This window comes from Protopterus annectens, chromosome 6.part1, assembly GCF_019279795.1.
Source record: "Protopterus annectens isolate FY-2018-M chromosome 6.part1, PAN1.0, whole genome shotgun sequence".
Taxonomy (NCBI): domain Eukaryota; kingdom Metazoa; phylum Chordata; order Ceratodontiformes; family Protopteridae; genus Protopterus; species Protopterus annectens.
In genome coordinates, this window is record NC_056738.1 from 519,749,445 (window position 1) to 519,776,857 (window position 27,413).

The 27,413-nt window shown below is 41.6% G+C and overlaps 1 protein-coding gene across 1 annotated transcript in view; it reads left to right on the forward strand.

The window, feature by feature from the left end:
• Nucleotides 1-27,413, forward strand: part of NBEAL1 (neurobeachin like 1) — a 2,263,075-nt gene that overhangs the window by 1,163,253 nt on the left and 1,072,409 nt on the right. Inside the window, exon 31 of the mRNA XM_044075407.1 lies at nucleotides 24,469-24,644. Coding sequence (XP_043931342.1) covers nucleotides 24,469-24,644 — 176 coding nt within the window. The remainder of the gene's footprint in view (nucleotides 1-24,468; nucleotides 24,645-27,413) is intronic.

Genomic DNA, 27,413 nt, shown 5'->3' on the forward strand with positions numbered 1-27,413 from the left:
CACCCTGGTTCCAGCTGTGCTTCTTCATATGAGGGTCCTGCAGTAGACCCTAGTGGTGCAATTGTCCTTGCTAGACCTTCCCTTGTCCCATCCTGTTCAACTGTCTCATGTTTGCAGGGACTCCCTTCTTTGATGGCTCCAATCACGGGACCTTCTTCTGGGTCGGCCATTTGTTCTCTCCTCTCTCATGACCACTGACGCCTCCCTGCTTGGGGGGGGGGGGCATTGCATGGGAAGGACGGTCCAAGGCACGTGGTCTGCTCTGGAGACCAGTCTGCATATCAGTGTCCTTGAGATGAGGATCCATGCCTCTCTTCCTCCTGGGACTTTTGCCATACAGACCAGACAATATGTCAGTGGTCTGGTACATCACCCAACAGGGGAGAGCCAGGTGCTGTCCCTTTCGCCACAAGGCCATGAGATTGTAGGAGTGGGTGATCTCCACTGTCCTTTTTCTGGTGGCAATGCACATTCTGGGGAAGTCCAGCATCCTGGCAAACAGGCTCAATCGGTCTATTCTGATGCCTTATGAGTGGTCTCTGAATCCGTCAGTAGCGGACAAGATCTTTCTAAAGTGGGGTCGGCCTTGCTGTGATCTCTTCACCTCTCCTTCCAACGCAAAGTGCAGCGAGTATTTCTCTCTGATCACCCTTCCAGGAGAGTCCCCCAGAGATGCTCTAGTCCATGCTTGGCCCTCCAGTCTACTATATGCATATCCTCCGCTTCCTGTTATTCCCACATTCATTCAGAAAGCTCGGTGGCTGGGGAGTTCAGTTATCCTCATTCCCCCTTCCTGGCCTCATCAAGTTTGGTTCCCCATTCTGTGGTGTCATATAGTGTGTCCTCCATGGACTCTGGATCCAGTCCCAGATCTGATTATGCACCCATCAGGGGTTTCTCACCTGAATCTAGTCAGCCTAAAGCTCATGGCTTGGCTGCTCCAATTTTCATGATAGCCAGGACTCAATATTTCTTCTCCTGTTAGGAAGATCCTGATTGCAGCTCATGAAACTTCTACCAGGAAGATCTACTCTAGCAAATGTAAGGGTTTTTCGATCTGGGCTTCTCAGCATGACCTAGATCCTTTTGCAGCTTTAGTCTCTGCCATTTTGGATTTTTTTGGCAGATTTTTTAAATCATGGAGCTAGTTACCCTACTGTTAAGGTCCAGTTGGTGATTTCCAATTTCCATCTGGGGAAAATTCAGTCTTCTTGGCATCATCTAAACTTTGTAAGGCCTTTTTGAAAGGTGCCTTTCTTCTTAGGCCTCCAGTTAAGAACCCCATGCTCTTTTTGGATCTTATCTTTGTTCTGCAGGCTTTTGTTTCCCCCTTGTTCGAACCAGCTGCCTCAGTTGATTTGCAGTTTTTGTCATGGAGGACTGCCTTTTGGCGGCAATTACTTCCTGAGCTTCAGGCATTATCTATTAAGCCTCCTTACTGCGTTTTCCATAAAGACAGTGTGTCCCTGTGGACCAATCCATCTTTCTTGCTGAAGGTGGCTTCAGAATCCACTATTAACCAGATCATTAATTTGCCAGTCTTTCCAAATTTCCAAAATAAAGGGGAGTACAAATTCCACATACTAGACATACACAGGCAGCTGTGTTTCTACCTGCATAGAAACAAAAACTTGCATAAATCAGATCAGCTTTTTGTCTCTTTTTCTAAACACTTTTTGAGAAAGCCTGTCTCTAAGGTTACCATTGCTTGTTAGATTTCAGAGTATATTTCTTTGGCCTATTGAGCCAAAGGTTTGTCTCCATCTGGACATGTCGGGGTGCATTCTACCAGATCATTCTCTACTTCTGCAGCTTTTTGGTCCAGGGTTTCTTTTGATGATATCTGTACAGCTGCGACCTGGGCTTCGTCACATACTTTCATTTCTCATTATAAATTGGATCTTCTTTCCAAGTCCAGGGCATCTTTTGGCTCAGCCGTGCTCCGTAATATCCTTCCATGTGGACCTCCCAGGTTTTTGTTGGTAGCTAGGGACTCTGTCCCTCAGGTTGAAGACAAAATGAAAACAACATCTTCAGATAAATAAGTTATGTACTTACCATAACATTCCATCTGAGTTGTTGATTTTCATTTGTCTTCAGCCATCCCCCTACCTTGTTTTTTGGGCTGTATAGTGGACTGGTCTGAAGAAACAGACCCTCTTGTCCTAGCTAGGTTTCAGCATGTGGGCCTTTATATGGTTGTGACAGATTTTATAGGCATGTTGGCCTTTTAGGTGGGTGCTGTTCTGCAACAAACTTGATCTCGGGAGGAGAGAGAGAAAGGCACTGTGGGTAGGGGAGGAGCTTGGACTTTGGATCTGATGCTGGAGTATACGGCCAAGTCGGATCTGTGCCGGATCAGAGTCCCTCAGGTTGAAGACAAATGAAAAGCAACAACTCAGATGGAACGTTATGGTAAGTACATAACTTATTTTTTTAAATATCTTTCTTAAATATGACATTTTTTAAAGTGACATGGGTACATCTATTGTTATAGAAAAGAAAACAAACATCTCCCTTACTTTCATACAGTATACATTTTAACAGTTTTCATTCACTCCAACTTTATGCAGATTGCTAAATTCCTGCCTTCCCTTGAATTTTACTCCTCTTGAACACTATTCTGCATGTATTGTTCCCACAAATTCCATTTATTTGTATGTAATTTGTTCCTTTTCTAAAGATTCCATATACAGTTTATGTTCATCGTGTTTCACTGTTGCAGTCATTACACTTGGGTTATCCAGCTGGCAGGCAACCCGTAGTCGGCCCGAGTTCCAAAGTCTTAGTCCGGTGTCGGTTGCTGTCGCTCCTTCCCTGACGTCAGTGCACCAGGGGTATAAAAGTTGCAACCGATGCCATTTTCTTCAGTCTTTCTTGCCACGCGGTGCCCGAAGCCTAAGCAGTTCGCAAGTGCCGGTCGGCCGACTCCTGAGATTTTCAAAATTGAGTTTCAGAACCGAAGTCTTCAATAAAGCTAAGTACCCCGTTGGGGAAACTTTTTCTTGCTCCAGACCGATGTCAGTAAAAGTTAATAATTGTATTTCTTGTGGGAAGCAAATACCTCATAAGGACTTCCACTCTAGGCCCTGATCACGTCACTAGTTGTCGGTTTTGTGCTAGATTTAACAAACGCACTATTAAACGTCAGTTTGATTTTGCTTTGCATTATTTTGGATGAAGATTTAATTACATAATGCCGTCGGAACAACCGACGACCAGAATTTATAAAAAACGCAAAGACAAAGAAAAAGACAGGCATCCGAGGTCCAAAACCGACAACGAAGCCTCTTCTAGGCCAGTCACCGGTTCTCAGTGAGGTGCTTTCTCAGCCCCTGATACCCGCTACCTCAGAGCCACAGGCACAACCGACTGCCATGTGGAGACACCTAGGCCTGTGGAAACTCAAGGTATTGGGCCTACGGAAAATATACCCTCAGATGGGTCCAGAGCCGCTGAGCAGGCACCGGCTTCTGAGGGTGTTTTCAGAACTGTATTTTCACAGCTTGCAATTAAAGCTACTACAGCAGCAAAGGCATAGTCAAAAACACCTCTAAAGACAAAGAAACAAGTGCAACATTCTCCAGAACAGTCATCCATGCCTAAGAAACAGATGCTTAAAATGGCTGAAGACCTTATTACTTTAATCAGGGGCTCCCATCCCCCTCCTGACAAAAGGCCTAGGCAAGACACTGATTATGATTCCTCTGATCAGGTTTCCATTTCTTCTGATTCTTCCTCTGACCAGGGCTATTCTCTCCCTCCCTATGAGGACTCTGATGCAGAAGAGTCGATTCCTTCTGCCTCACCGCCTGAGGATTACTCTTTTGGGGAAACCCTGCACACCATGAGGGAGCATTTCCATTGGGAGAGCCAGGGTTACTCAGAATCCAAGAAAAGGCTCAGAGATTTCCTTCTATTGCCTCAGCACAGGCCCTTGGCTATCCCCCCTGTGCTTGATATTGTTGATGATGTTTTCTCTGAATCCAGTCTGTCTCCCGATTCTTTACCCCCTGCACCAGTAAAGCCAGACAGGTACTACAGGGTCCCTGGCTCTCATAAATTTCTTTACAAAAAACCCCGCTGCGTACCCAGAAACTATTTCTCAGGGTCCAAAAGGGGTTAAAGCTTCCACTGCCAAAAATCCTGTCCCCTCAGATAGGGATTCCAGAGCTGTGGACAGGTGGGGGAAAAATGTTTACACTTCTGCTACTTTAGCTGTAAGAGCTCTAAACTGTCAGTTTCACATGCTTAAATATCAGCAGTATCTCATGTCATTGTTAAAGCAGAAAATGGTTACAAATGTAGACGGTCCTGACAGTAAAGAAATGCAGGATTTATTGCATGCAGTTGAACAAGTGGGAAAGCATACTCTGCAATGTGGTTTTGATTCATTAGAGGCTTCTTGTAGAGCCGTAGTTCCAGGCTCAGTTATTCGAAGACATGCTTTGTTAAAAGAACAAAGTTTACCAGACCATGTTAAAATGAAATTATTGGATGCTCCACTGCAGCATGATACTTTGGTGTTAAGGCAGAAGAGGTTTTAAAGAAAATGGAGGATAAAGCAAAGTCAATGCAAACTGTGAAAGATTTCTTACAGGTTCAGCCACCTAGATTTAGCAGGAACTGGCCTTCAAAATATTGGTCCTTTCCAGTGTCAGACAGGCCACAAAGAGGCAGATACAAACGCCCAAGAGGCAGATCTCAGCCCCAAGGCTCCTACAGACCTAAACAATGGGGTGCTTCTGCCCCCAAAGGAGGAGGAGACAAATCACAACCTTATAGAAAACAGTCACAATGACTTCCCTCTGCAAATGCCAAGCTCTCAACAGTTAACAGCACCCCTAGGGGGAAAGCTAGCATTTTTCTCAAAAAATTGGCACATGATCACCCAAGACCAATGGGTGTTGAATATAGTTTCTCAAGGGTACAGGTTCCACTTCCACATGCTTCCAAAACCAAAAGGTATGCCAAACCTGCCACAAAACCAATGGGCAGAGGCACAAAAACAGATTGCAGCTCTTATGGATATGGGAGCTATTCAAAATGTTCCACAAGAAGAACAGGGCCAAGGATTTTACTCACGACTTTTCCTAGTACCCAGAAAGGACAAAGCATGGAGACCAATACTGGACCTGTCAGTCCTAAATACTTTCCTGGATGTTCCAAAATTCAAAATGTTAACATTACAACAACTCTTGCCCATGTTGGGCAAAGAGGCTTGGCTAGTTACTTTGGATCTCAAGGAGGCATACCTGCATGTCCCAATCAGACAATCGTTCATAGGTTCATAGGTTGGTACTAGGCTATCAGCCCTAGGGCCTATACAAGCCTAGCCATAACAATTCCCTGGCTATGTCTTCCCACATTATTTACTTTCCTGGACCCCTGTCTAGCAGGGTGACTGACGTGATCCCTGGGGTGAATTTCCTTTCTCCCATCCAATCGTCAAGGTTCCTCTTGAAGAGGTCAAAAGAGGCACTCTGCTTGACATCATGCAGAAGATACCTCAGATTCATAGCAGGCTCAATGCATTATCAATTCTCTGCACTGCCCTTTGGCTTATCTACTGCGCCCAGAGTCTTCACAAAATGCCTGGCACCAGTAATTGCATTTTGCAGACAAAGAGGAATTCAGATATATCCCTACTTGGACGACTGCCTTATTCAAGCAGAGAGCAAGGACATTCTTCTAAAGCATCTGGCGTTTGTAAAGAGATTACTAATTTGCCTAGGGTACACAGTAAACGAAACAAAATCAAAACTAGTGCCCTCTCAAGAGATAATATTCCTGGGTGCAAGCTTGAACACAACTACCCAGATGGCTTATCTCATGCCAGACAAACAAAGGCAACTGACTCATTACTTTCAAATGATGGCAACAAGGACCCAGTTCCCTGCAAGAAAAATTCTGCAGGCCCTGGGTTTCATGGCATCTTGCATTCTACTAATTCCATATGCCAAACTGCATATGAAGAAACTACAATGGTATCTAAAAAGTGTTTGGACTCAGCATTGTCACAGCCTAGAGACAATCATAGCCTTGATTCCCTGCCTACAACAGGAGTTTCGATGGTGGTCCCAGGCCTGTCACCACAACAAGGGACAGCCTTTCACCTTACCTACAGCCAGGCAGACAATAACAATGGATGCATCGGATTACGCCTGGGGAGCACATATGGCAGGAAAATGCATTCAGGGCACGTGGCCCAAGGAACAAATGCATCTTCACATCAATCAAAAAGAGATGCTAGCTGTACAGAATGCCCTGACAACCTTCAAGGACCTTATACATCCAGGACAATTATTAATAACGACAGACAATACCACAGTTATGTGGTACATAAACAAACAAGGGGACACACATTCCTACCCCCTATGCTGACAAGCCATGACTTTGTGGAACACAGCACTGACTTTCCAGGTTCATCTGCAAGCACAATTCCTGCCAGGAACAAAAATACACTGGCAGACGAACTAAGCAGAAATCTCATGGATCCTCACGAATGGAAGCTAAGTCCACAAGTGTTCAACATGATAACAAGGGAATGGGGACGCCCAGACATAGATCTTTTTGCCTCCCCTCACAATTGCCAATTACAGAAATTTTGCACAAGGACTTATCACTCTCAAGCATGGAAAGTGGATGCTTTATCTTTCAACTGGAAAAACCTGATAGTCTATGCCTTCCCTCCGATGCCTCTTCTCACCAAGGTGCTTCTAAAAGTCAGACAAGAGAGGCCAAAGATGATCCTGATTGCACCAGACTGGCCACGCCAGCACTGGTACCCAATCTTGAAGACTTGGTCTCTACCTCAAATCCCTCATCTTCTGACACAGCAAAACACTCAGATTCTGCACAGTCAACTCAGAACCTTAAACCTGGCAGCATGGCAGATAATGTAGCCACTCAGACTGCCTCTCTCTCTAAAGCTGTTATTGATGTAATTTTGGAAGCCAGGAGACCCAGCACTAGGAAATCTTATGTGGACAAATGGAAAAGAGTCTGTGCTTGGAACCAGGCACAAGGACTCAACCCACTGGTCCCTAATATGCTTCATATTTTACAATACCTGACTGAGATGTTGGACAAAGGCCTATCTTTTTCTTCTATTAAAATCCATGCCTCTGCCATTTCAGCTCATTACAATATGGATCCTCCTATATTTTCACATCCTCTACTACGACAGTACCTCAGAGGGGCAAAGAATATAAGACCCCCCTAGGAGAGCACCAGTATTTTGTTTTAGAAAAATTAACACTGCCTCCTTTTGAACCAGCCAGCACAGCTGATCTAAAATTCTTGTCATGGAAAACTGCTCTGCTCCTAGCAATAACTTCAGCAAGAAGAGTTTCAGAGTTACAGGCATTGATGGCTGTGGAACCTTTCCTCATTTTTCACCAGGACAGGGTTTCTCCAAGGACAAACCTAACATTCATGCCAAAAGTGGTCTCCAATGTGGCCTTAAACCAAACTATTCATTTGCCCACCTTCTACCCAAAACCCCAGAATAAAGGGGAAAGACTTCTGCACTCTTTGGATATACACAGGCAGCTACGATTTTACTTGGACAAAACAAAAGCTTTCATAAAAACTGAGCAACTGTTTGTAGCATATGCTGTAGGATCACAAGGAAAACCTATTACAAAGCAGACAATCTCCAAATGGATAGGACACTGCATCCGCTTCTGTTATGCACAACATGGCAAATCTGTGCCTAAGGCCATTAGGCCTCATTCAACCAGAGCAGCAGCCACTTCAGCAGCCTTCCTCAGAGGAGTACCAACCAAAGACATATTAGAAGCTGGCACCTGGAGCTCAGTGCACACTTTTACCAACCACTACCACCTACCTCTCTACTCCAAATCCAGAGCAGGCTTTGCCACTGCAGTTCTGCAGGGCTTGTTAGCCTCACCAAATCCAATCTAGACCCAGCCACCCTACCTCAGCTTTGGGATTCTACCCAATTGTAATGCCTGCAACAGTGAAACACGATGAACATAGTACAGTTGTGTACCTACCATAAATGTAGATGTTCGAGTGTATTCACTGTTGCAGTCCTGGTTACCCACCCACCATCCCCCTTTTTTGCTGGGACTATTCTGTACTTCTCTATTCTATACAACCTATGTGGTGTATTTGCTTTTAGAAAAAAGAAATTTTTTTTGTGATATATGCATGGTTGTTTGGCATATTTTTATCTTTACAGCCTTCATATCTGGGGGCACCTGACATCTGGGGCAAGAAAAACTGAAGAAAATGGCATCGGTTGCAACTTTTATACCCCTGGCGCACTGATGTCAGGGAAGGAGCGACAGCAACTGACGCCGGACCAAGACTTTGGAACTCGGGCCGACTACGGGTCACCTGCCAGCAGGATAACCCAAGTGTAATGACTGCAACAGTTAATACACCAGAACATCTACATTTATGGTAGGTACACAATTGTACTTTTTATCTCCTTTACAATGTTCAGTACTTCAACTGTTCTTACACCTATATTCCAAATGGAAATGCTCCTGCTTTCACCCTACATAATTTCAAGGTTTTTCTACGCTAAGCCCCTCTACTCCAGAACATTTCTGCTCTCTTAATTCCAGCTAATGGTTTAGCTGACTCTCACTTGACTGTAAGGATGAAAATATTGCAAATTATGTTAGTACCTAACAGACTGTAATTGTAGCTGTAGACTGTAGTTAGACTGTAAGGATGAAATATTGCAAATTATGTTACTACAAAAAAAAAAAAAATCATTTTTTTTTTGTTACTTAGCATTTGCAGTGTTCTTACTATGTATTCTTGCTGTGTGGACATTCTATTGTAATTTACATTTTCAGTGTTCTTTTATGTATTCTTGCTTTGTGGACATTCTATTGCATTGATTGTACTGCCTTTGGAGCTTTTCTCCCCAGGCCACCACTGAAAATGGGTACTTCTTGGCCCAGTGGACTTCCCCAGTAATCAAACTGAAATAAATAAATAAATAAATAAAAAACAGCTAAGCAAGCGGAAGCTGAAAACATAAAAAATTTAATGTTGTGAGCGCTTTCGGAAACGCCAATACGTTTCCTTCTTAAGACAGACAGTCACACAAGTTTAGAACGTAAATATATAACACACTAAGGGGGACCATGGCAAATTAAACTCGAGATAGAGGAATTATTATGGCAAATTAGAACAGTAGCCTATTTGCCTCCAGGTCTCAACGAAACAGTATCTATTAAATGTTTTTTAAAATTAGCAGCATTGAAGAGATGAGTTCCTTTGCTATTAAGGAACCCTTTTATATTATTTCCTGTTGGTGGCCACTATCAAATAACATTTAATATGTGTTTCATATTTATATTTATTTTTGTTTTTATTGTTTTATTTTTATTTGTATAATTATATATTTTTTTGAAAAAAGTGTTTTAACACCCTATGAAAAGAACGATGTTGATTTAATCATAATGGTCTGTTTTCTAATTTAGAAAAACTGTGGAGCTGACCATCAAGTGTCATTCATCTTGTTTAATAACATCGACTTTTGGAAAATAATAATTTTTATGTTGCTTAAGCATTTGACAAGTTCCTAGTTTGGGAACTTGTTTGTATTAACTGAGGTGTGAGAAGCATTAATTGTTTAATTGGCCAGTTAGTGTGTTATATATTCAAGTCCTAAACTTGTGTGACTGTCTGAAGAAGGAAACGTATTGGCGTTTCCAAAAGTGCTCACAACATTAAATTTTTTATGTTTTCAGCTTCTGCTTGCTTTGCTGTTTTTTGGTTTAAACAGTTTGTCAAAGTTTTGTTTATAAATAAATAAATAAATTACAGTTGGTTTAGATTTCAGTTTTGATTGTTTAGTAATTTTTATGTAAGGGCAGTTGAGATCCTGTATTCTAGCTGAAAAGAATATGTTGCTGAAAAGAATATGTTGCGTAGTTATAACAATTTGATTCCTCAACATTTCTGGCAAAGTGTTCTGTAGGGAATTTGTACGATATGCCAGCACATTACATTCCTAAAAAACGTCATCCCAGTTACCTCTCTTTCTTATCATACATCCAGCATCTGCTGGAAAATTCTCATTAGTCTTTTTTTGGGTATAAAAATAGCTGTGCAAACACTTCCTTTGTTGCATATTTGGGAGCTGTACAGACATCCTGTTCTTGCATTTCTTTTCTGTCTTCTCTATCTTTTCTAATCTCCTCTGAATCTTAATAGTTATCATACCCTACAAATTTTTCCTTTTTAACAACTTCTGTTTGAGTTTCTTAAAAATACTAACAGAGCTGGTCTTTCATTTAACAATACCTTGTTCATTTCTCTTAGCCTGTCAGTTATTAATCCATGCTAGCGAAGGCAGTCTCTAACTTGTAGTCCAGAAGTCTGCTTAGCTTTACCCACACGGTTACCTTTTCCTCTCTAGTTATTTGCTGCCATAACCTTTGATCTGATATTGTTAATCCTTGTTCATTCCGTATGCATGGGGTATCGGTTCCGACCTCAGAACCGAGCCGGCCATTTTCCAAGCTCGTGTCAGCTTCAAACTCTTGAGCTAAACTCTTACCCACAGTCCCCCTCTCCCTGTTACCTCAGATTTTGTTTGCCGCATTGCCATTCGGTCGTGTCAAGCTGCTTCTCTTGAGCTAAGTACAGTTATTTGTTGTTTAATAGTCATTTATATTACTTTTCTGTCAGAAAAGTTTCTATTTTGTTGTCTCTTACCCTATCGCATCTAGCGACCATATTTTCTTCAGGTTTTTCTCTACCTTTTTACCGCAAGGTATTCTCCCCTTACCATTGTTGGTAATCTTTCCCTTTTTCTCATACCTTCGGGTATTCTTTTGTACCATTGCTGGTACACTTTTCTGCTATCAAATTTGCTATCATGGCAGATAAGAAAGGTAGTCTGGGGTTTAAACAGTGTTCTGATTGTGGACACAAACTACCTACTTCTGATTCACACTCTTTGTACCTTGTTTGGGGGCGTCCCACTTATCTGTTGACCCGCCGTGTACTATCTGTGAAAACTTTTCAAATAGGACTTTGTTGGAAAGGAAAAACAAGTTGTTGCTGAAGGGATGACTTAAATCTTCTTTTTTCAGAGGCTATTTCTAGGTCGGAGGTCTCAACCCCTCCTAGAGCCCATAAGAAAATCTTGGATGTTCCTACCAAGGGTAAATCTTTGCCTTCGTCCCCGGCTGGGGACTCCCGCCAACAAAAACCTAAAAAAGCTAAAGTTTCGGCTCTGGACCTTCAGCACCGAGGCCTTCGGCTTCATTAGTGATCTCGGCTCCGTCATCTCCTGCAGCCTTCACTATATCGGCACCGAGGGGCTCCTCGGTTCAGACTATCACCATTGTATGGGCACCGACCGTTCAGTCAGCGCAGACCTTGACCACGTCAGCTCTGACAACTTGCTCTGAACTGACGCCTTTATTATTGACTCCAGTTTTGTCTGTTCCAGCTTCGGTACTGACAACCACTTTGGCACCGATCCCTGTGTCGGTGCAGACCATGACCTTGGCACCAATGACTTCTTCGGTGCAGACCCCCGTAGTCCAGTCTCTCTCTGCACTGTTGTTTTCGGTGTGGACTGGTGAGATGGCCACTGAATTTGCCTCTTCTGTGGACAGGCCTGTTTCTCCCTCAGTCTCCGTGAGGTCCACTAGAAGCCTTTCCATACACGATGTGTTACGTCTTGTGGATCAGGTGCTTTTGGCCAGAGGTATCCCATCCCCCAGAAACTATCCTTCCTTGGGAGGTGATCACCCATCTCCAAAGACACCGTCTTCTCCTCCTTCATTGCCTTTGAAGTCCATGGATATAGCACAGTCTTCCCCTTCTGCAGTTCCCTTTATGGATCTCACTAAGGAACCGCAATTGCCTTCATGGCAGGAAAGTTTTACTACGACCCAGGATGTCAGTTGTAAGTGACACGCATAGTTTACTGCTCCACAGCCATCCAGGGACTCCGGGTCGGCAGGCTGAGCCACTTAGGAGAGGGGTGACCCCTGTCCTAGACATTCACTTCTCTTCAGGTGGACCACCCTTCTAACTGGAGAAGGCTTTCGCTGCTTCTGGCGATACTGGACTGTCTCCCTCCACCCTCCTCTGGTACACTGGTTTCACAAGTTGCACCGAGCAGACACCGGATGCAAGGGCCTTAGGACATATTCCCACAGGAAACCCCTTTTCCACTGTCTTCCCCAGCTTCTCCCGCTGAGGAAGTCCACCGGAAAAGTTTGTGTAAGAGGAAGCACTTGGACTCTACATAGGAGTTTCTCACTGAAGGCACAGATTTTGATGAGGGGGAAGGATCCCTTTGGTCACCCTCTGAGATATCCTTTGGTGATATCCTCGAAATCCTGAAACAGAGGTGACTGGCAGTCCTCTAATCCGACCTCTGAGGAATCTGTGTTCCTGCAGGCCTTTTGCGCCCGGCCCCCTACCTCCTGGGTTACTCCACGTGCTGATGAACTTGTCTGGCTTATCGTGCAGCGTGCTTGGAAGGCTCCTGACACCGTCGAAGCTATTCCCCGGAGGCCAGGTAAGACTTTGTCCCCTCCTGCTATGGATCCCCATTGGTCAAAAGGTCTTCCTGTGGATGCTTTGGTGGTGGCGGCTGCAACAAAAAAGGATCTGGCAGAAGAAGAAACAGACTGTCCATCCACCTAACAGAGTCCCGGGCCCTGGGCAGGATAGTGAAGTGCACCTTTGCATCAACGACCTTTACTATCAGGTCCCTGAATTATATGGCGCACTTTACCAGGCTTCAATGGGATCTGATTTCTGAGCTCTCTGAAACCTTGGCTGGTGCCATGTCTGATGAGGTCTGTGACAAAGTGGCCTCTCAGCTGGCCACCATTGAGTCAGTATCTAACTCCTCCATGCGACTGATATCTCACACATCAGAAGGAGTAGCTAGAGCAGCGGGTTCAGCTGCGGTCTTGAGATGACACGCCTGGATGCGTTTGTGCAATTTTTCGGAACCCTTTAAGGCTTCCTTTCTTAATGCTCCCATTGAGGCCTCCTCGTTGTTTGGACCCAAAGTTAAAAGCACACTGGCCAGATGTGAACAGGATGGTAAGACCCTTTCTGCCGTAGGTGTCAGTTATTCTTCCCCTCAACGTGCTTTCTCCCGAAACCAAAAGAGTGGGAGGATATGGTTCAAGAAATCTCAGGGACCTTTCCATGACACACACGCCGAGTTCTCCCCTAGAGGCAGAGGGGGAAACTCACAGGGAAGATGCTCCTTTCAGGGCAGATGGGGTCTGCGTAACCAGGGTTCCAGGGATTCTTTCCCTGGCCAGTCCTATCAGCGCTCCTGAAGAGCGGCTCAACTCCTTTCCTCTGGAGGTAGTTGGGGGACGTTTCTCCTTGTACCCTTCTGCCTGGCTAACTACCACCACCGATTCTTGGGTACAAAGGATTATAACCAGAAGTTATCATATCCCCTTCAATCTTTGTCCTGTCCCATCAAACACCCTTCCCGATGTTCCACCCAGTCAAAGGGAAGAAGCAGCACTAGAGATAGAAAAGCTGCTAAGAGAAAGATTCTACTCAAGACTATTTTTGGTGCCAAAGAAAACCAGGGACTGGAGACCAATTTTGGATCTCAGTGTATTGAACAAGTTTGTGCGAGTATAAAAATTCCGGATGGTCACAATACAGTCTATTCTCCTGCCTTTGGAAAAAGACGATTGGATGTGCTCGATAGAGCTTCAAGATGCGTACTACCACATAAAAGTGGACAGGCCATAAAGAAGATTTCTTCGCTTTCGTGTAGGAGCCAGTCACTACCAATTCAGAGTACTGCCCTTTGGACTCTCTACAGCCCCCAGTGTGTTCACAAAGTGCATGGCAGTTGTCACAGCTCACTTGCGACTTCAAGGATTCCAGGTGTTTCCATACCTAGATGACTGGCTCATTTCCGCCCCCACCAGACATCTACTGGAAGAAGCCCTGGCATACTCTCTCCTCGCTGCACAAAGGCTAGGCATAACCATAAACTGGCAAAAATCCAATCTCACCCCATCTCAGTCGACAGAATTCATAGGGGTTATCTTGGACACAAAGAACTGCAGAGGTGCTATTCCAGAGCACAGAATTTTAAGGATAAAGCAACAACTGATTTCAATCCTTTCAAGGGAGAAATCCACGGCTCACTCAGTTCTACAGCTGCTGGGTTCCATGGCAGCCTCCATCACCATTTTCCCCCTGGCCAAGTTTCACATGAGGCTTCTACAATGGCTACTGCTCACCCAATGGTATCCTTTCAGCATCCTCTTTCAGCCCTGATTCAAGTAACCCACAGGTGCAAACAGGATTTAAATTGGTGGATGAAACACAATCTGTCACAATGGTCTCGCCCCTTCTCCCCCCAGCAACCCAAGGCCACAGTGACCACGGACACCTCCCTGATGGGGTGGGGGGGCTATGTCAGGGACAGACAGTCCAAGGCACTTGGTCCGAACTGGAAGCCCATCTGCATATAAATGTTCTAGAGCTGAGGGCGGTGCTTCTGGCGTTGCAAGCATTCCATCCCCTGCTGCTGTCTGTGACAATTGCGATTCAATCAGACAACATGGCAATGGTCTGGTACATCAAAAAGCAAGGTGGAACCAAATCTTACCCCCTTTGTCGAGAGGCCATGAGAATATGGCAATGGGCGATGGCTACCAACCATTTTCTTCTAGCAACGCACATTCCCGGGAGTTCCAACATGATAGCAGACTCAGCAGGTGCATTCTTCAACCTCATGAGTGGTCCCTGAATCCCTTGATAGCAGCGGAGATCTTCCACTGCTCGGGCTGTCCTTGCGACCTCTTTGCATCTCTGACCAACTACAAATGCAGCAAGTACTTCGCCCTGATTCCCCCTCCGGGACAGTCACCCAGGGACGCTCTAGTCCACGATTGGCCCTCGGGTCTTCTTTATGCATTCCCACCCTTTCCCCTCATTCCCCAGTTTCTGAAGAAAGCCCGTTGGTTGAAGAGCAAGGTGATCCTCATAGCACCATATTGGCCTCGACAGATTTGGTTCCCCTTCCTTTGGCCTCACCTACTAGATCGACCATGGATTCTCCATCCAACCCCGGAGTTGATCTCACATCCACAGAACCTGATTCATCCCAACTTGAACAGCCTGAAGCTCACAGCTTGGCTACTCCAATTCCCTTGATTGCCAGGCAGAATGATCTTTCTTTACCAGTACGTGACATTCTCATTGCATCTCATAAGTCTTCCACGAGAATTACTTATCTGAGCAAGTGGAAAAGAGTCTGACTCCACCTAATCAAGTTTTTTTTTCTCCTCCTTACAGGTCTAACTATGTAACCACTACCTCTTCACACATCTGTTTTCCCTCTTATCCCCTGTTCCATGCAAATCTCTAATCTTTGCATACTACTCTAATACCCGTTATTACTATACGAAGGGTCTATATAAAAGGAGAAAAAATTCTGTTATACTATGTGTTTTTTTTTGTATTTTTGTTTCTTTTTATATATTGTTGGAGGAATGAGTAGAAATATTCTAAAATGTCTCCTTTTTTTGTGTAACTACCTAATGAGAACAAATTGTATTATATCAACATATTGTATACCTATTTGTTAATGTTGGAGCTTTTCTCCCCGGGCCTCCGCTGAAAATGGACATGTATCCAGTCGGACTTTCCCGGTCAACAAATGTAAAATAAATAAATAAATAAATAAATAATTTACCTGTTGGCTGAAAGATAAACAAGTAGATCCCATCTCAGCACCAGTGTAGATAATACTAGACTATCTGGCCGACCTTTTCCAATCGGGTCTATCGGCCTCTACCATTAGAGTTCATTTGGCTGCAATTTCTAATTTTCATGAGGTTGTCCAAGATTCCTCTCTTATGTCCCACAAATTGTGCAAGACCTTCATAAAAGGTGTGAATCATCTGAAGCCACCTTTTAGAGAACCTATTCAACCATGGGATTTATCATTAGTTCTACAAGCTCTGACAATGCCACCTTTCGAACCAGCCTCTTCTTGTCACCTCAAGCATTTATCATGGAAAACCTTGTTTTTGATCGCCATTACTTCTGCCAGACATATTTCTGAGCTTCATGCTTTATGTATCAAGAGTCCATACTTGATTTTTCCCAGAGATAGAGTGTCTCTGTCCATCATTTCTGCCAAAAGTGATCTCTGAAATGTCCAGTAATCAAACCATTGTATTGCCAGTTTTCTTTTCCAATCATTCAAACAGAGAAGAGTATTGCCTACATACCCTAGATATCCATAGACAAATCCGTTTTTACTTAAACAGGACTAGGTCCTTTCGTAAATCTGACCAGTTATTTTTGGCCTTTTCTGGACCTAGATTAGGATCTGCTGTTGCTAAGGTCACATTAGCTAGATAGTTGAAGGACTGTGTGACCTTCATCTATACACAACGCAATATCTCATTGCCTACTACCATGAAAGCTTATTCAACAAGGTCAGTAGCAACTTCTGCTGCCTTCCATGCCAAAGCTTCTTTACATGACATCTGCAACTTGGGCTATGCCTCATACCTTCATCAATCATTACAAATTGGATTTGGCCTCCAGGGGAAGAGCATCTTTCAAATCTATGGTGCTCAGGAATGTCCTTCCATGAGAGCCTCCCAGGAATAGAGGTAGCTGGGGACTCTGTCCCATGCGTAAGGAATGAACGAGGATTAACAATATCAGATAAAGAAATTATGTCTTACCATAGCATTTCATCTGTGTTGTTGATCCTCGTTCAGTCATTATGACCCTCCCTCCTTCCCCCTCCTGTGGTTTCTAGTGGATCTCACCATCCGGCTCTCAAGTTATTTGACCAGAGGTAGCCTCTACCTTCTTTGACTTACAAACTCAATCTGAGGTAACAGGGAGAGGGGGATTGTGGGTAAGAGTTTAGCTCGAGAGTTTGAAGCTGATGCGAGCTTGGAAAATGGCCAGCTCGGTTCCGAGGTCAGAACCGATACTCCTTGTGTAATGACTGAACGAGGATCAACAATACAGATGGAACGTTATGGTAAGACATAACTTCTTTTTTCTTTGCCAGTTTTCTTCACTAAATTCTTGCCTCCTTTCTGTACTTCTACATTGGTCATATTTTTTGAAAGAAATATCCATTTCTGTGATGACTTAGTACTCAGAATACATTCTGTAATTTATGAATATAATATTCTGTATTGTTCTCCTTAAAGACCTGCATCCACAGTTATACACATCTCTAACTACAGACCCCCACCCACCCATTTTATCATCCCCCTTTTCCTTTGTGTTATGTATATGAGCCTTAAGAGCTTATCTCTAAAATATCATTTAAAATCAGGTAATCCTAAACACCTTGTTCAGTGCAGAAAATCTACTTGTCCCATTTAACTCTTGACCCCTTCTCCTCTCAAATAAACTCTTTTGGCTGTGTATTAATTATGGTCTACAACTTCTCCTCCTACTCTGGTTGAAAAAATATGCATGACGTATATAAAACTAAAGGGACTAGAAACATTTTCACTGCTTGTGTCTTAATATCTTTAATCAAGAGCACCCATCTTGTCACTGTTTGTATTAACTTTTGTTTAGTCTCTTCCTACATATCGTTAACTGCAGTAATAGAACCACTTATTATTCTATACACCAAAATACTTAATCTCAACAGGTCCCCATCAGTATGGATATTGCTTAACCAATTCATGTGCGGGTACGTAGTTCTCTGCTGTAGTCTGTGTTTTATCTTCATTTGTTTTACATCATGATAAGACATGAAACTGTCTCAAAATATTCTACAACGCCGAGATAACCTTTTCTGGATTTGTCAGGTGCAAAATATCATCTGCAAACAAGGTTAACTTTTCTTGATTACCATACCAGTTCTTTCCTTGAATTTTCTCAGCCCCTTATTTTCTTTGCTAGTGGCTCTAAATGTAAAACAAGTAACAAAGGTTAAAGACAGCACCTCAGATTTGCTCTTCTGTTCAAACTCAGTTTGTTGGAGAGGAACCCTTCCACCTTAACTGCACCTCCGTGCCTTCATAAATCCTCCTAAGTAATACTGTTATTCTCTGAGAGCACAAATGTCCCTGTTGCCCTACTAAAAAAATCCTAACTGACTTATTGAATGATTTCTCTGCATCATAACCCACCAGTATCAGTGGCATTTTCTTACACGGTGCTTCCCTCTGGATCATCATTTTTCTGTTGATGTTGAATATTTCCTTCCTGTCCGCAAAACCACATTGATCAAATCTATCAATTTTGGTGACATGTTTGCCATTTTGCTAGCTAGTATAATTATAATTACTTTATAATCATGGTTTTAAGTTGAAATGGATCTATATGAAGCTGGGTCTGAAGTGTCTTTGACTACTTTAGGTAATGCATCTAATACAGCCACAGTTTTCTTCCAAGATGCTGGTACTACTTCCACTCCCTCTTTTAAATTTTCTTAAACAAAAACTTTCAAATCTTTATCATTTTCTTCCCTCTCAACTTTCAGACTTCCACAGGAATACAATCTGTGCTGACAACATGGAACATGCTTCTATGAGAAGTATAGCAGTGAATGTCTGAGGCTATATGCTGTCAAGGAATATTGCAGACAGTTTCCTCAATAAGATTCACCTGACTTTTAAATATCATTTGATTTAGCCAGTCCTTTATTACTTGTCAAACATGATAAGGTTTCTGTCCATAGGTCTTTGTTTTTTCGTAGGACTCTTGCTTCACTAGTGCAGCCTTCTCTTGAAAGTTAGGAGGTAGATGGTTCCTGTGTTTAAGGTAATTAATTTTTGGTTGAGATGGCCATTTCTTTTCTCATCCTCATCATTCTGCTTTTCATCTTGACTTCATTTACTTCTCAGACAAGATCTTATCTTTCTTAGAAAGTTCTCCAGCCATCCTCCAGGCTTTTCATTTTGAGTCCGAGGGTTAATCTTTTATTCCTAATACAGTAGAGAGTAGATTATCTGAACTAATTGGGACCTGGGGTAGTTCGGATAGTCAAATTGTTGGGATAATCGAACATATAATTGAACCGGATAAACAAACACCTAAAATATTGTTTTTTTCCCCTGCACGCTGGAATATACTTTTCAACCATTCAGTGATTCCAATGGACAATAAAAAATATTTTTCACACACGAGCAGGCTACAGACTCCAAAAATATGCTCAAGCAAATACGTATAATGTTTACATATTCGGACTTTATGATTTCTGTTACTCAAAAACTTTGGAAGGCTGGTTTTTATAATTAATGTTTCTGATAATCAGCGTTCGAATAATTGACTCTCGACTGTATTTTTCATTTCTTGCCATTAAAATTTTACTTGTAGCTGGAACATCAGCCACAAGAACATTTATCAAAATGGAAGAGATCCTTATTTTTGATATTGGTTTAAATTTGTTTTCCCCTTTACAAGCAAATGTGACCAGTGCTCTTGGGTTGCATGTCTCATGTTTCTCCGAGGCCTCTTTCATATAATTAACTGCTTGGCCCTGTCTACTTGCTATACATAGAAGACTTGCTGTTCTCTAGAACAGCTGTTCTTAAACAGAAGACTTCATTTGAGAGGCCCAAGAAGGAATCTGCCCTTTTTTGGGGTCTTGATGTTATTTTTGAGACTCTTTCCTAGTATCCCCTTATAGTGGTTTAATTTGGTCAAGGTGCCTTCATTTGAGTCAAACTAGCCATAAGGAAATGGTGTTTTTAGCTGCCATATAAATAGAATGTCAGCAGTTTGAGTCACATGCATCTTACACATTATCTGGAACTTGACTGTTAATTCAGTATTTCTATGAATTACTCCGAGTTGTAGTCTCCTAGCTGTGCTAACCTGTTTACCATAGATGTTTGCATCAACAAAGTTACCACTCTTCAGCATTTCCACAAATTACCCTAAGTTAGTGTTATTCGCACAATTGCTCTAAGCTATTTACTGTAGATGTTTGCATCAAACAAAATTATCTGAACTGCAGAGATTTCTAAGGCTCTAGGTTTGTAGTCCTTTTAAGTTTTGACTGATGTTCAAGCTCTTTCTGGGGTGACACATTTGTTGGCCATACCTCTCAACCTGTTACCGCAAGAAATCTTGACAAAGGGAAAAATAATGGGGGGGCAAAGGCTCAAAAATAGGGACAAATTTTAAATATTGCTTTTATAAACTTAAAAATTTGCTACAATAACAGGTCTTCCATTTGCATGCTTTTCCTGAAGGATGTGAAGCCTGAAACTCAAATATCACTTTTTTAGTGATTTCAATTCTGAATGATTTGAAAAACACAGATTTTATGAGGAGCAGACCTAAAATATGAGGCAAAAATCTATCTGGACATTCTGTGAAAATCTGGACAGTTCAGAGGTATGCTGTTGGCGTAATTCAGGCGCTGTTAACTAATTTCTGTTCGACAAACTTAATGCATGCTACTTCTGTTGTTCATCAGTGTGTGCTGTGAGTGTGCGTGTGTGTTTTTTCCTTAATGTTGAAATGTGTTGCATTTACTTAAACATGTTTTACTTTTATAATTTCTGTCATGGTATCTCTGTTTTTGCAGTGGAGCACAATACAAAATATGTACAACTTCTGTTCTTGTATTTCTGCTATTAGATTATTTTTTACTGAGGCACAAATGTCTTCTGGCATTACATTTTCCCATTTGTGTTCTTGTATTGCTGCCCCTTGATTCACTACATTGTAGTGTGCCAGCATTTCATTAAGTTAGTAATCTTTTGTAGTAATTCTCTACATTATACTTAAAACTGAAACTTAGATATCTTTAAGGTGTTGCACTTGCAGAGAAGAATACGTCCAGTAAGTGTATCACTATTAAAATTATGTAATCAGATACGTATATTCATATGTTTTTCATCTCTGCAACAGAAGTGATGAAAACTTCCACAACACTCTGCACATGTTTTTATAGTAGCTGCTGACATCAACAAAACGGAGGACTGCTTGTGTAAGACTGTAGGCAGTACCTGATGGGAGAAACCCCAGGTTTCCATGTCGCTGTTGTATGTTATACAGGTGGCGATAAACTCCTCTGCCAGAACAGAGGAGAATTTAATCTTAAAAAGTGGGTGGGATTTCCCTTCCCTTGATTCCAAGGCCAGTTAATGGAAATTTTATAAAGTACAGTCTGATTTCTGAAACTAACCCATGATTGGAACCCTATTATAGGGAAAAATAAACTTCGGGATATTGACTTAAATAGCAAATGAAGGCAGACTTCTGCTTTGATCAGGATCCACTTTCAGATCTGAACCACCAACACTGAATGACGGGTAATTAGCAAATGGAATGCAGCTCCAGCCACTCTGCCACAGATCAGTTAAAGTTCATGTTTCCTCATTTGCTAATTTGCTCCTTTCTTCTTCACCGCCTTTAAAACCAGCAAAAAGAGGAAATCCGAGATCTTAAAATAAGCACTAGCACTGCACATCTTTTCATGAAAGTAATCTTTGCAATCCTTTCTTTAAAGCAACATTGTAAGCCTAATTGAATTAAAAATGATTGCGCAAGCTTAAATGTAATTATTGTGGCTGAAGCACTACCCCCATTGTGCAGTGCAGCCATCTGTTTAACATTAACATTGCAGATCAGACCTGAGGGTACAGGAAGTCCCCTCAAAGGCAGCAAATCATGGAATTTCAGAGCTTCTGGGGTTGGGGAGAAAGCTCAGCTTTATCAAGAAACGAAAAAAGAAAAACGTCTGTTTTAAGGCATCTTCTGATGATGCACTCTTACCAGAATTGTAAACTACATCAAATGACCATTTGAATTGTGGTGAGAATTCTCCTACAAACAGCATCCTCTACTCCATGCTTCATTCTGAAGAGGAATCCGATGATTATTGTAGTTTCCAATCCCAGCCTGAATACAGATCCAGAAAATTAGACATACGCAGGACACTTAATGTCCCACTTGTAGGTACTGCATGCCATGTGATGCAAAACTCAGAACTGGGACTGCCCCATGCAGATGTGGATGGGTGACAGCTCAAGTTGTGTTGTTACATGAATTTGTAGCAGAATGTTGTGTACATGTTGAAATGATTTGCAGCTCAGGACTTTCCTCTTTAGAATGAAGCTTGGGGTAGACGTTTTTTGTTTTGCAGAAGATTTGTGGAACTGTATCAGATATTTTTTGAGACTATGCTAGACATTTCACTGTTAAAAATTGCCTGGTAAGTATTTCACTTTCTTGCAAGAGCCTGTTATGAGGTAGCTTCTTGCCCACCTGCCAAAAAAGTCATTGAAATGTTACATTCTGAACTGGTGTCAGAATGGGGATTGTTTATTTTATTTTTCTTTCTTATTTATCTACAGTGTGCTAGAATTTCTTCAGGCTTGCAGGACTTGCACATTCTGATGTACATTGGCTGCTGTCTGTCTTGTATGCACTTATTCTGCTGTCACTTTCAAGCTACTGTTGCTGGCAGTAGGTAACTGAGATGGGGATTGTAAGACTAGATTTAGCTGCTGCTTTAGATGCCATTGAAAGCTAATAGGAAGAAGAGGATAAAACCAAAGGTAGTTAGTAAGCATAGTGCATAACAAACAGATCCCTGTGTAGTAAGATGGATTGCAGATTGTCTAAAAGACAAAACCTAAATGGTGTGGGTAGCAGGTGCCTCATTGGAGAGCATGAAGGTGACCAGTGATGTCCCACAGAGCTCAGTGCTAGGACCTCTTTTGTATGGTATTTGCTTTTCTGATATCCATACCATGAGCCCAAGACCTCTAGCCATCCGTGTTTGCAAACAGCCGTAAGCTGGGAGTTAGTAAAGTCCTTCTCTGATGCCAGAGCCCTTCAGCAAGAACTTGCACTTGAAAATATCTGGTGTTCAAAAAATGGGCTCAAATAAAATACTAAATATGCAGTATTGCCACATTTGGTAAACATTCTTTCCCCCTAGCATACAACATAGACAACACCCAACTCCAGAAGGAGAATGTGATTAAAGACTTTTGAACTTTAGTTCATAATTCCCCCTCTCCTTTGTTCACCCTGTAATGACAATAGTCAGAAAATCCTACTTGGCAAACCTAATTGCAAAACAACATCATCTAAATCCAAAGAGATCATTGTCCCCTTATATTCAGCATTGATTAGGCCAATAACTAACTACAATGCCCATTTTTAGATGTACCCAATTAGGCATACTGAATAACTGGAAAGATCCCCAGTGGTTCCTAATTAAGATCATCATTGGCTGAAAAAGCCAAAACTTCTAGAAAAGACTGGAAACACTGTCTCTCTACTCTGTATCTTTTAGGCTTCTGTGGGGAGAACTATGCTTTGCCTTCCCTGTCATTAGGGACCTGGTGGCCCTGGACCTCTTGTTTCTCCACTAATCAAGTAGTCACATGAATATCAGAAATAGGGATTTAATTTTTCAAAAGCAAATAAATAAAAACACTACGTGTGTGTGTGTGTGTGTTTGATGTGTATGTATGTGTATATGTATATATATATATATATATATATATATATATATATATATATATATATATATGTGTGTATATATATATATATATATATATATATACACACATATACACACACACACATATATATATATATATATATAGAGAGAGAGAGAGAGAGACAGAAGACCGAGAAAGAGAGTTCATTGTGCAAGTGCAACACCTTTCCCACCTCTTGAATAGACTTCCACTGCAAATCAAGTAATGTAATATATTGTCTGCCTTCAAATAATCCATGGTTTGACTGGCCTAGCCCTCCTTGAAAAAAAAAAAAAAGTACATTCCAAGGATGGGTACTGACGAGGCATAAATACTCACAAGACTCAAGTGCCTTAATATTTCCTCTGACATGAGCCAAAAAGACAAAAAAAGCCAGATCTGCTTTTAATGGTGAGTACTTTTCTGATTATCTTAAGATGCATTAGTAGCTTGTAGATGTGTCCGACTCATTGTATGGGGTTTGTTTCCAATGGATCCTTTGAGTTGTTTGTCTTAAAGCCTGTCACTCAGCTATATGGACTGTTGCTTGTTTATATGGATCATTTAAACCCATCTGTATTCTAAAGTGCTGCTAATGGCTTCTTAAAAATGGGATAAACTGTCCAATTTAGGCTGTAATTTTTTGGTGAGTTGGTAACCATCCCTTTAAGTACAGAATAAATGCAAGGTATACAAATGCACAGACATGCACTACTGTTTATCTTAACATGCCACAGACCCTTATACTGTTAAGTGATGGAATGCATGTTTGTACAGTGAAATGCGGAATGGTTGCATTAATCACATAGATTGCCTGGTATGAATCACAAAAAAGGGCAATGTAAGTTTTTTCTGTACCAACCTGACGACAAAAAAATTTGCTATTTAAACATTCTGTGTGAAAATTGTTTTATTAGTGGTACCTCTCTAGACTGTACCATCTGGAGCTTAAAAGTTTTACTCATAAAAAGTACTTAACTGTCTGGATTCCTTCTTTATATTGTTACAGAAATGTGAAGATGATCTTTGCGGTCTGTTGACAGAGATTCTTTTATGTGTAATGTGGCGTGGACTGGAAAAATCAGATGACACTTCCTGGATTGAAAGGGGTCAAGTTTTCTCTGTTCTTGCCAAACTGGGAACCACCAATGAGTTATTACGACCTTCTGATGAACTCAAACTCAGGTAGGCAAATTAATATAGTAACATGATGGAATTTATAGTCTACGAGTGAAGGAGGTAGGAAAGGAAATTGGAGGGCATACAGGAAAATAAATGTTGACGTGCTTGGTTTTTTGCAACATAGTAAAGCAAATTAGAGTTGTGTGAACAGAAGTGAAGGTTCATAGGTAGTTAATAAGCATGTGGCCCAGGAAATCAGTGAGAAGTCTAGCCAAAGTCTCCAACTGCCCCAAAGTTTTTTTTGGTTTAATTACTTGGTCAAGGTCACACAGCAAGCAAGTGAAGGCTGACTGAGTCAAACTGTTTAGCAACTCATAGCCTTAATCCTTTGTAACTGCCAAACTAGCTGCAGAAGTACCTATCTCATTAACCATTTAATGACTGTGTACATCTATACTGACCATGGTGGTGAAAACCTTGTGTAGTCAATTGAGATGCCATTCATTAGGGAGTAAATGGCATAACTAAGGCAGGATACTTGGTTCAACTTAATATAATTTTACCATAATGAATTTGGGTGAGATCCAAAAGACACCAGTCCTGGTTATATAACCACACTGTGTTTTTTTTCTTTGAGAAGTGCGCATGTGTTTGAAGCCATTGTATCATAGACTAATACCAGTTGGGATTTTTGCTGTGATCCTGGAAATTAAACCTGAAAACACTGTGCACTGTGTCTGAGCAAAGAAATCTTTGTTTTCCATTTTCTCTGTTTGCTGACCATGGAGCTCCAGCATTAGTCTGTCCTCCTCCTCTTGGTTGAGAGCTGACTGCAGAGCAATCGTGCACACAGCCATTGGGGTTTCTGTTAAAAGCCCTAACTCATTCCCCCCTGGTGGCTGATCTCTGTACCAGCTGCATTTGAATGCTCCAGTACAGTTGACCCCCTGAGAGCCACCATCACTGGCTTAGGTTATATAGCTATTGTGAACATGCAAACCTCCACTTGCACTGGAATGGGCATTTGTCCAGAACCACTATTCTCCTCCTTGCGTGATGAGCTGCAGACTCCCATTCTCCTCTGACCGTTTGTTCAGCATTTAAGCCAATAATTGTTTTCTGGGCATCTGTATCATAGCCAGGGCTTTATCCCACTGTGAGACAGTACAGTAAAGAAAACTTATTGCTTTCATTCAGGAAATTACACATTGAGAGTGATTTCTTTATACTTGGATGGGTAAAAAAAATATTGAAGCTCTTAACATCAGATAGTAGCTTTTAAGATAATGTAGCATTTTGACAGCCCAATATGCCTAGCTTTTTTTGCAGAAATTCCAAAATTATGTGAATTGAATGGGATCAGAGGCTGGACCCATTGGATCATGAGCTTCTACTTCATGTCTTCCTTGGTGAGAGATTTAAAGTGGTATTTTGATGCAGTTCTCCTAAATTTAGCATAGGAAAATCATTTTTGCTGTTACAGCTGGCATGGATAATTGGTAACAGATGCATCAGAGCTTGCTTGGAATACACATTTGGAATCTGACAGACCAAGGAGTTTGGTCTGCATTGCTAATGGTAATGCTTAATTTTAAAAGCATTGAAAAGATGTCCATCTTCTGGAGTTCTGCAAATAAATGTGCATCCCAATAAGTAATTGGGGGGGATAAGTAAGTAAGGCAGCTGATATCTTCATTGCAGACTGGCTTTGCAGATGTGGGATCTGGCATTAATCATGGATGTTCATTTACAGGCAGATCATGTGTGTGTGATAGCCTTTTGGCAGATTTTTTCAGTTTAGCAGTTGATGTGGAATTATCTGTACACTTTTAAGTCTTTCAGGAAGTAATCTTCTCAGCAGGTCATACTTGCTTTCATGGAGAACCGTTTCTCATGTTCTGGACCAGGGTTTACAGTACATTGTTAAAGATTTGGGAAAGCAAGCCATTTACTCATTTTCTCCAATATGGGTACCCTAAGGTCTGCTTAAAACAGCTGAAGAAATACATTTGGTTGAGTTTCATTGTGCTTTTCAAACCTAGACAGCACTGTTTCTTTCATCTGAGCAACATGGCAAGTCAGTTCAATCATCTTCCACTGGAGAAGGACCGGTTATTTTCGCAACAAGATAGAATACTACATCCATGTCTAGTATTACTTATCTCACCTCTCGGATAGTATTTTGCATCTTTAAAAAGCTGTTCTGTCCATTTGTAGTACAAATCTTCCTGAAAGTCAGGAGGACTTGTACAGGAATATCCTATTTGTTGAAGTAGGAAGATTTTTTTTCATTGCTGTAATGGATGTATTCATCCAAGTTTTCCCTGAGGTCCTAAATTATTTCTTATTTATTTTGTAAATGATTAATGTACTTGTCTGTTAAGGCTCACATTTTGCCTTGTCAGCATGCTTTCCCTGGGACCCTGATTTAGCTTCCATACCCACGGTGAAGATAATTCTGAGAGGAGGGTTGCATTTAGAACCTATCAAAAAACCTTGGGTTATTAAATGGAATTTCAGTTTTGTCCTCAAGTCCATGACAAAGCCTGCAGTTTAGCTGGTACTTTTGCTTCTATTAAAATTCATTTTTGGAAGACTATTTTCTTTGCTATTGATATCAGCAAGAAGTGTTAAAGAAATAAATCTTGTGCCTGGAACCTTTTGTTGTCTCTGTTAATCGAGAACATCTTTAATTATCAGGCAATCAACTTTTGTGGGCTTATTTCTTCCTGCTAGCATTGTCTTTTGCTTAAAGTTTTGTCAAGTAATACCTTGAATCAAAACATTCAGCTTCCTTAATTCTGTCCTCACCCACAGGATACACTGGAGCAG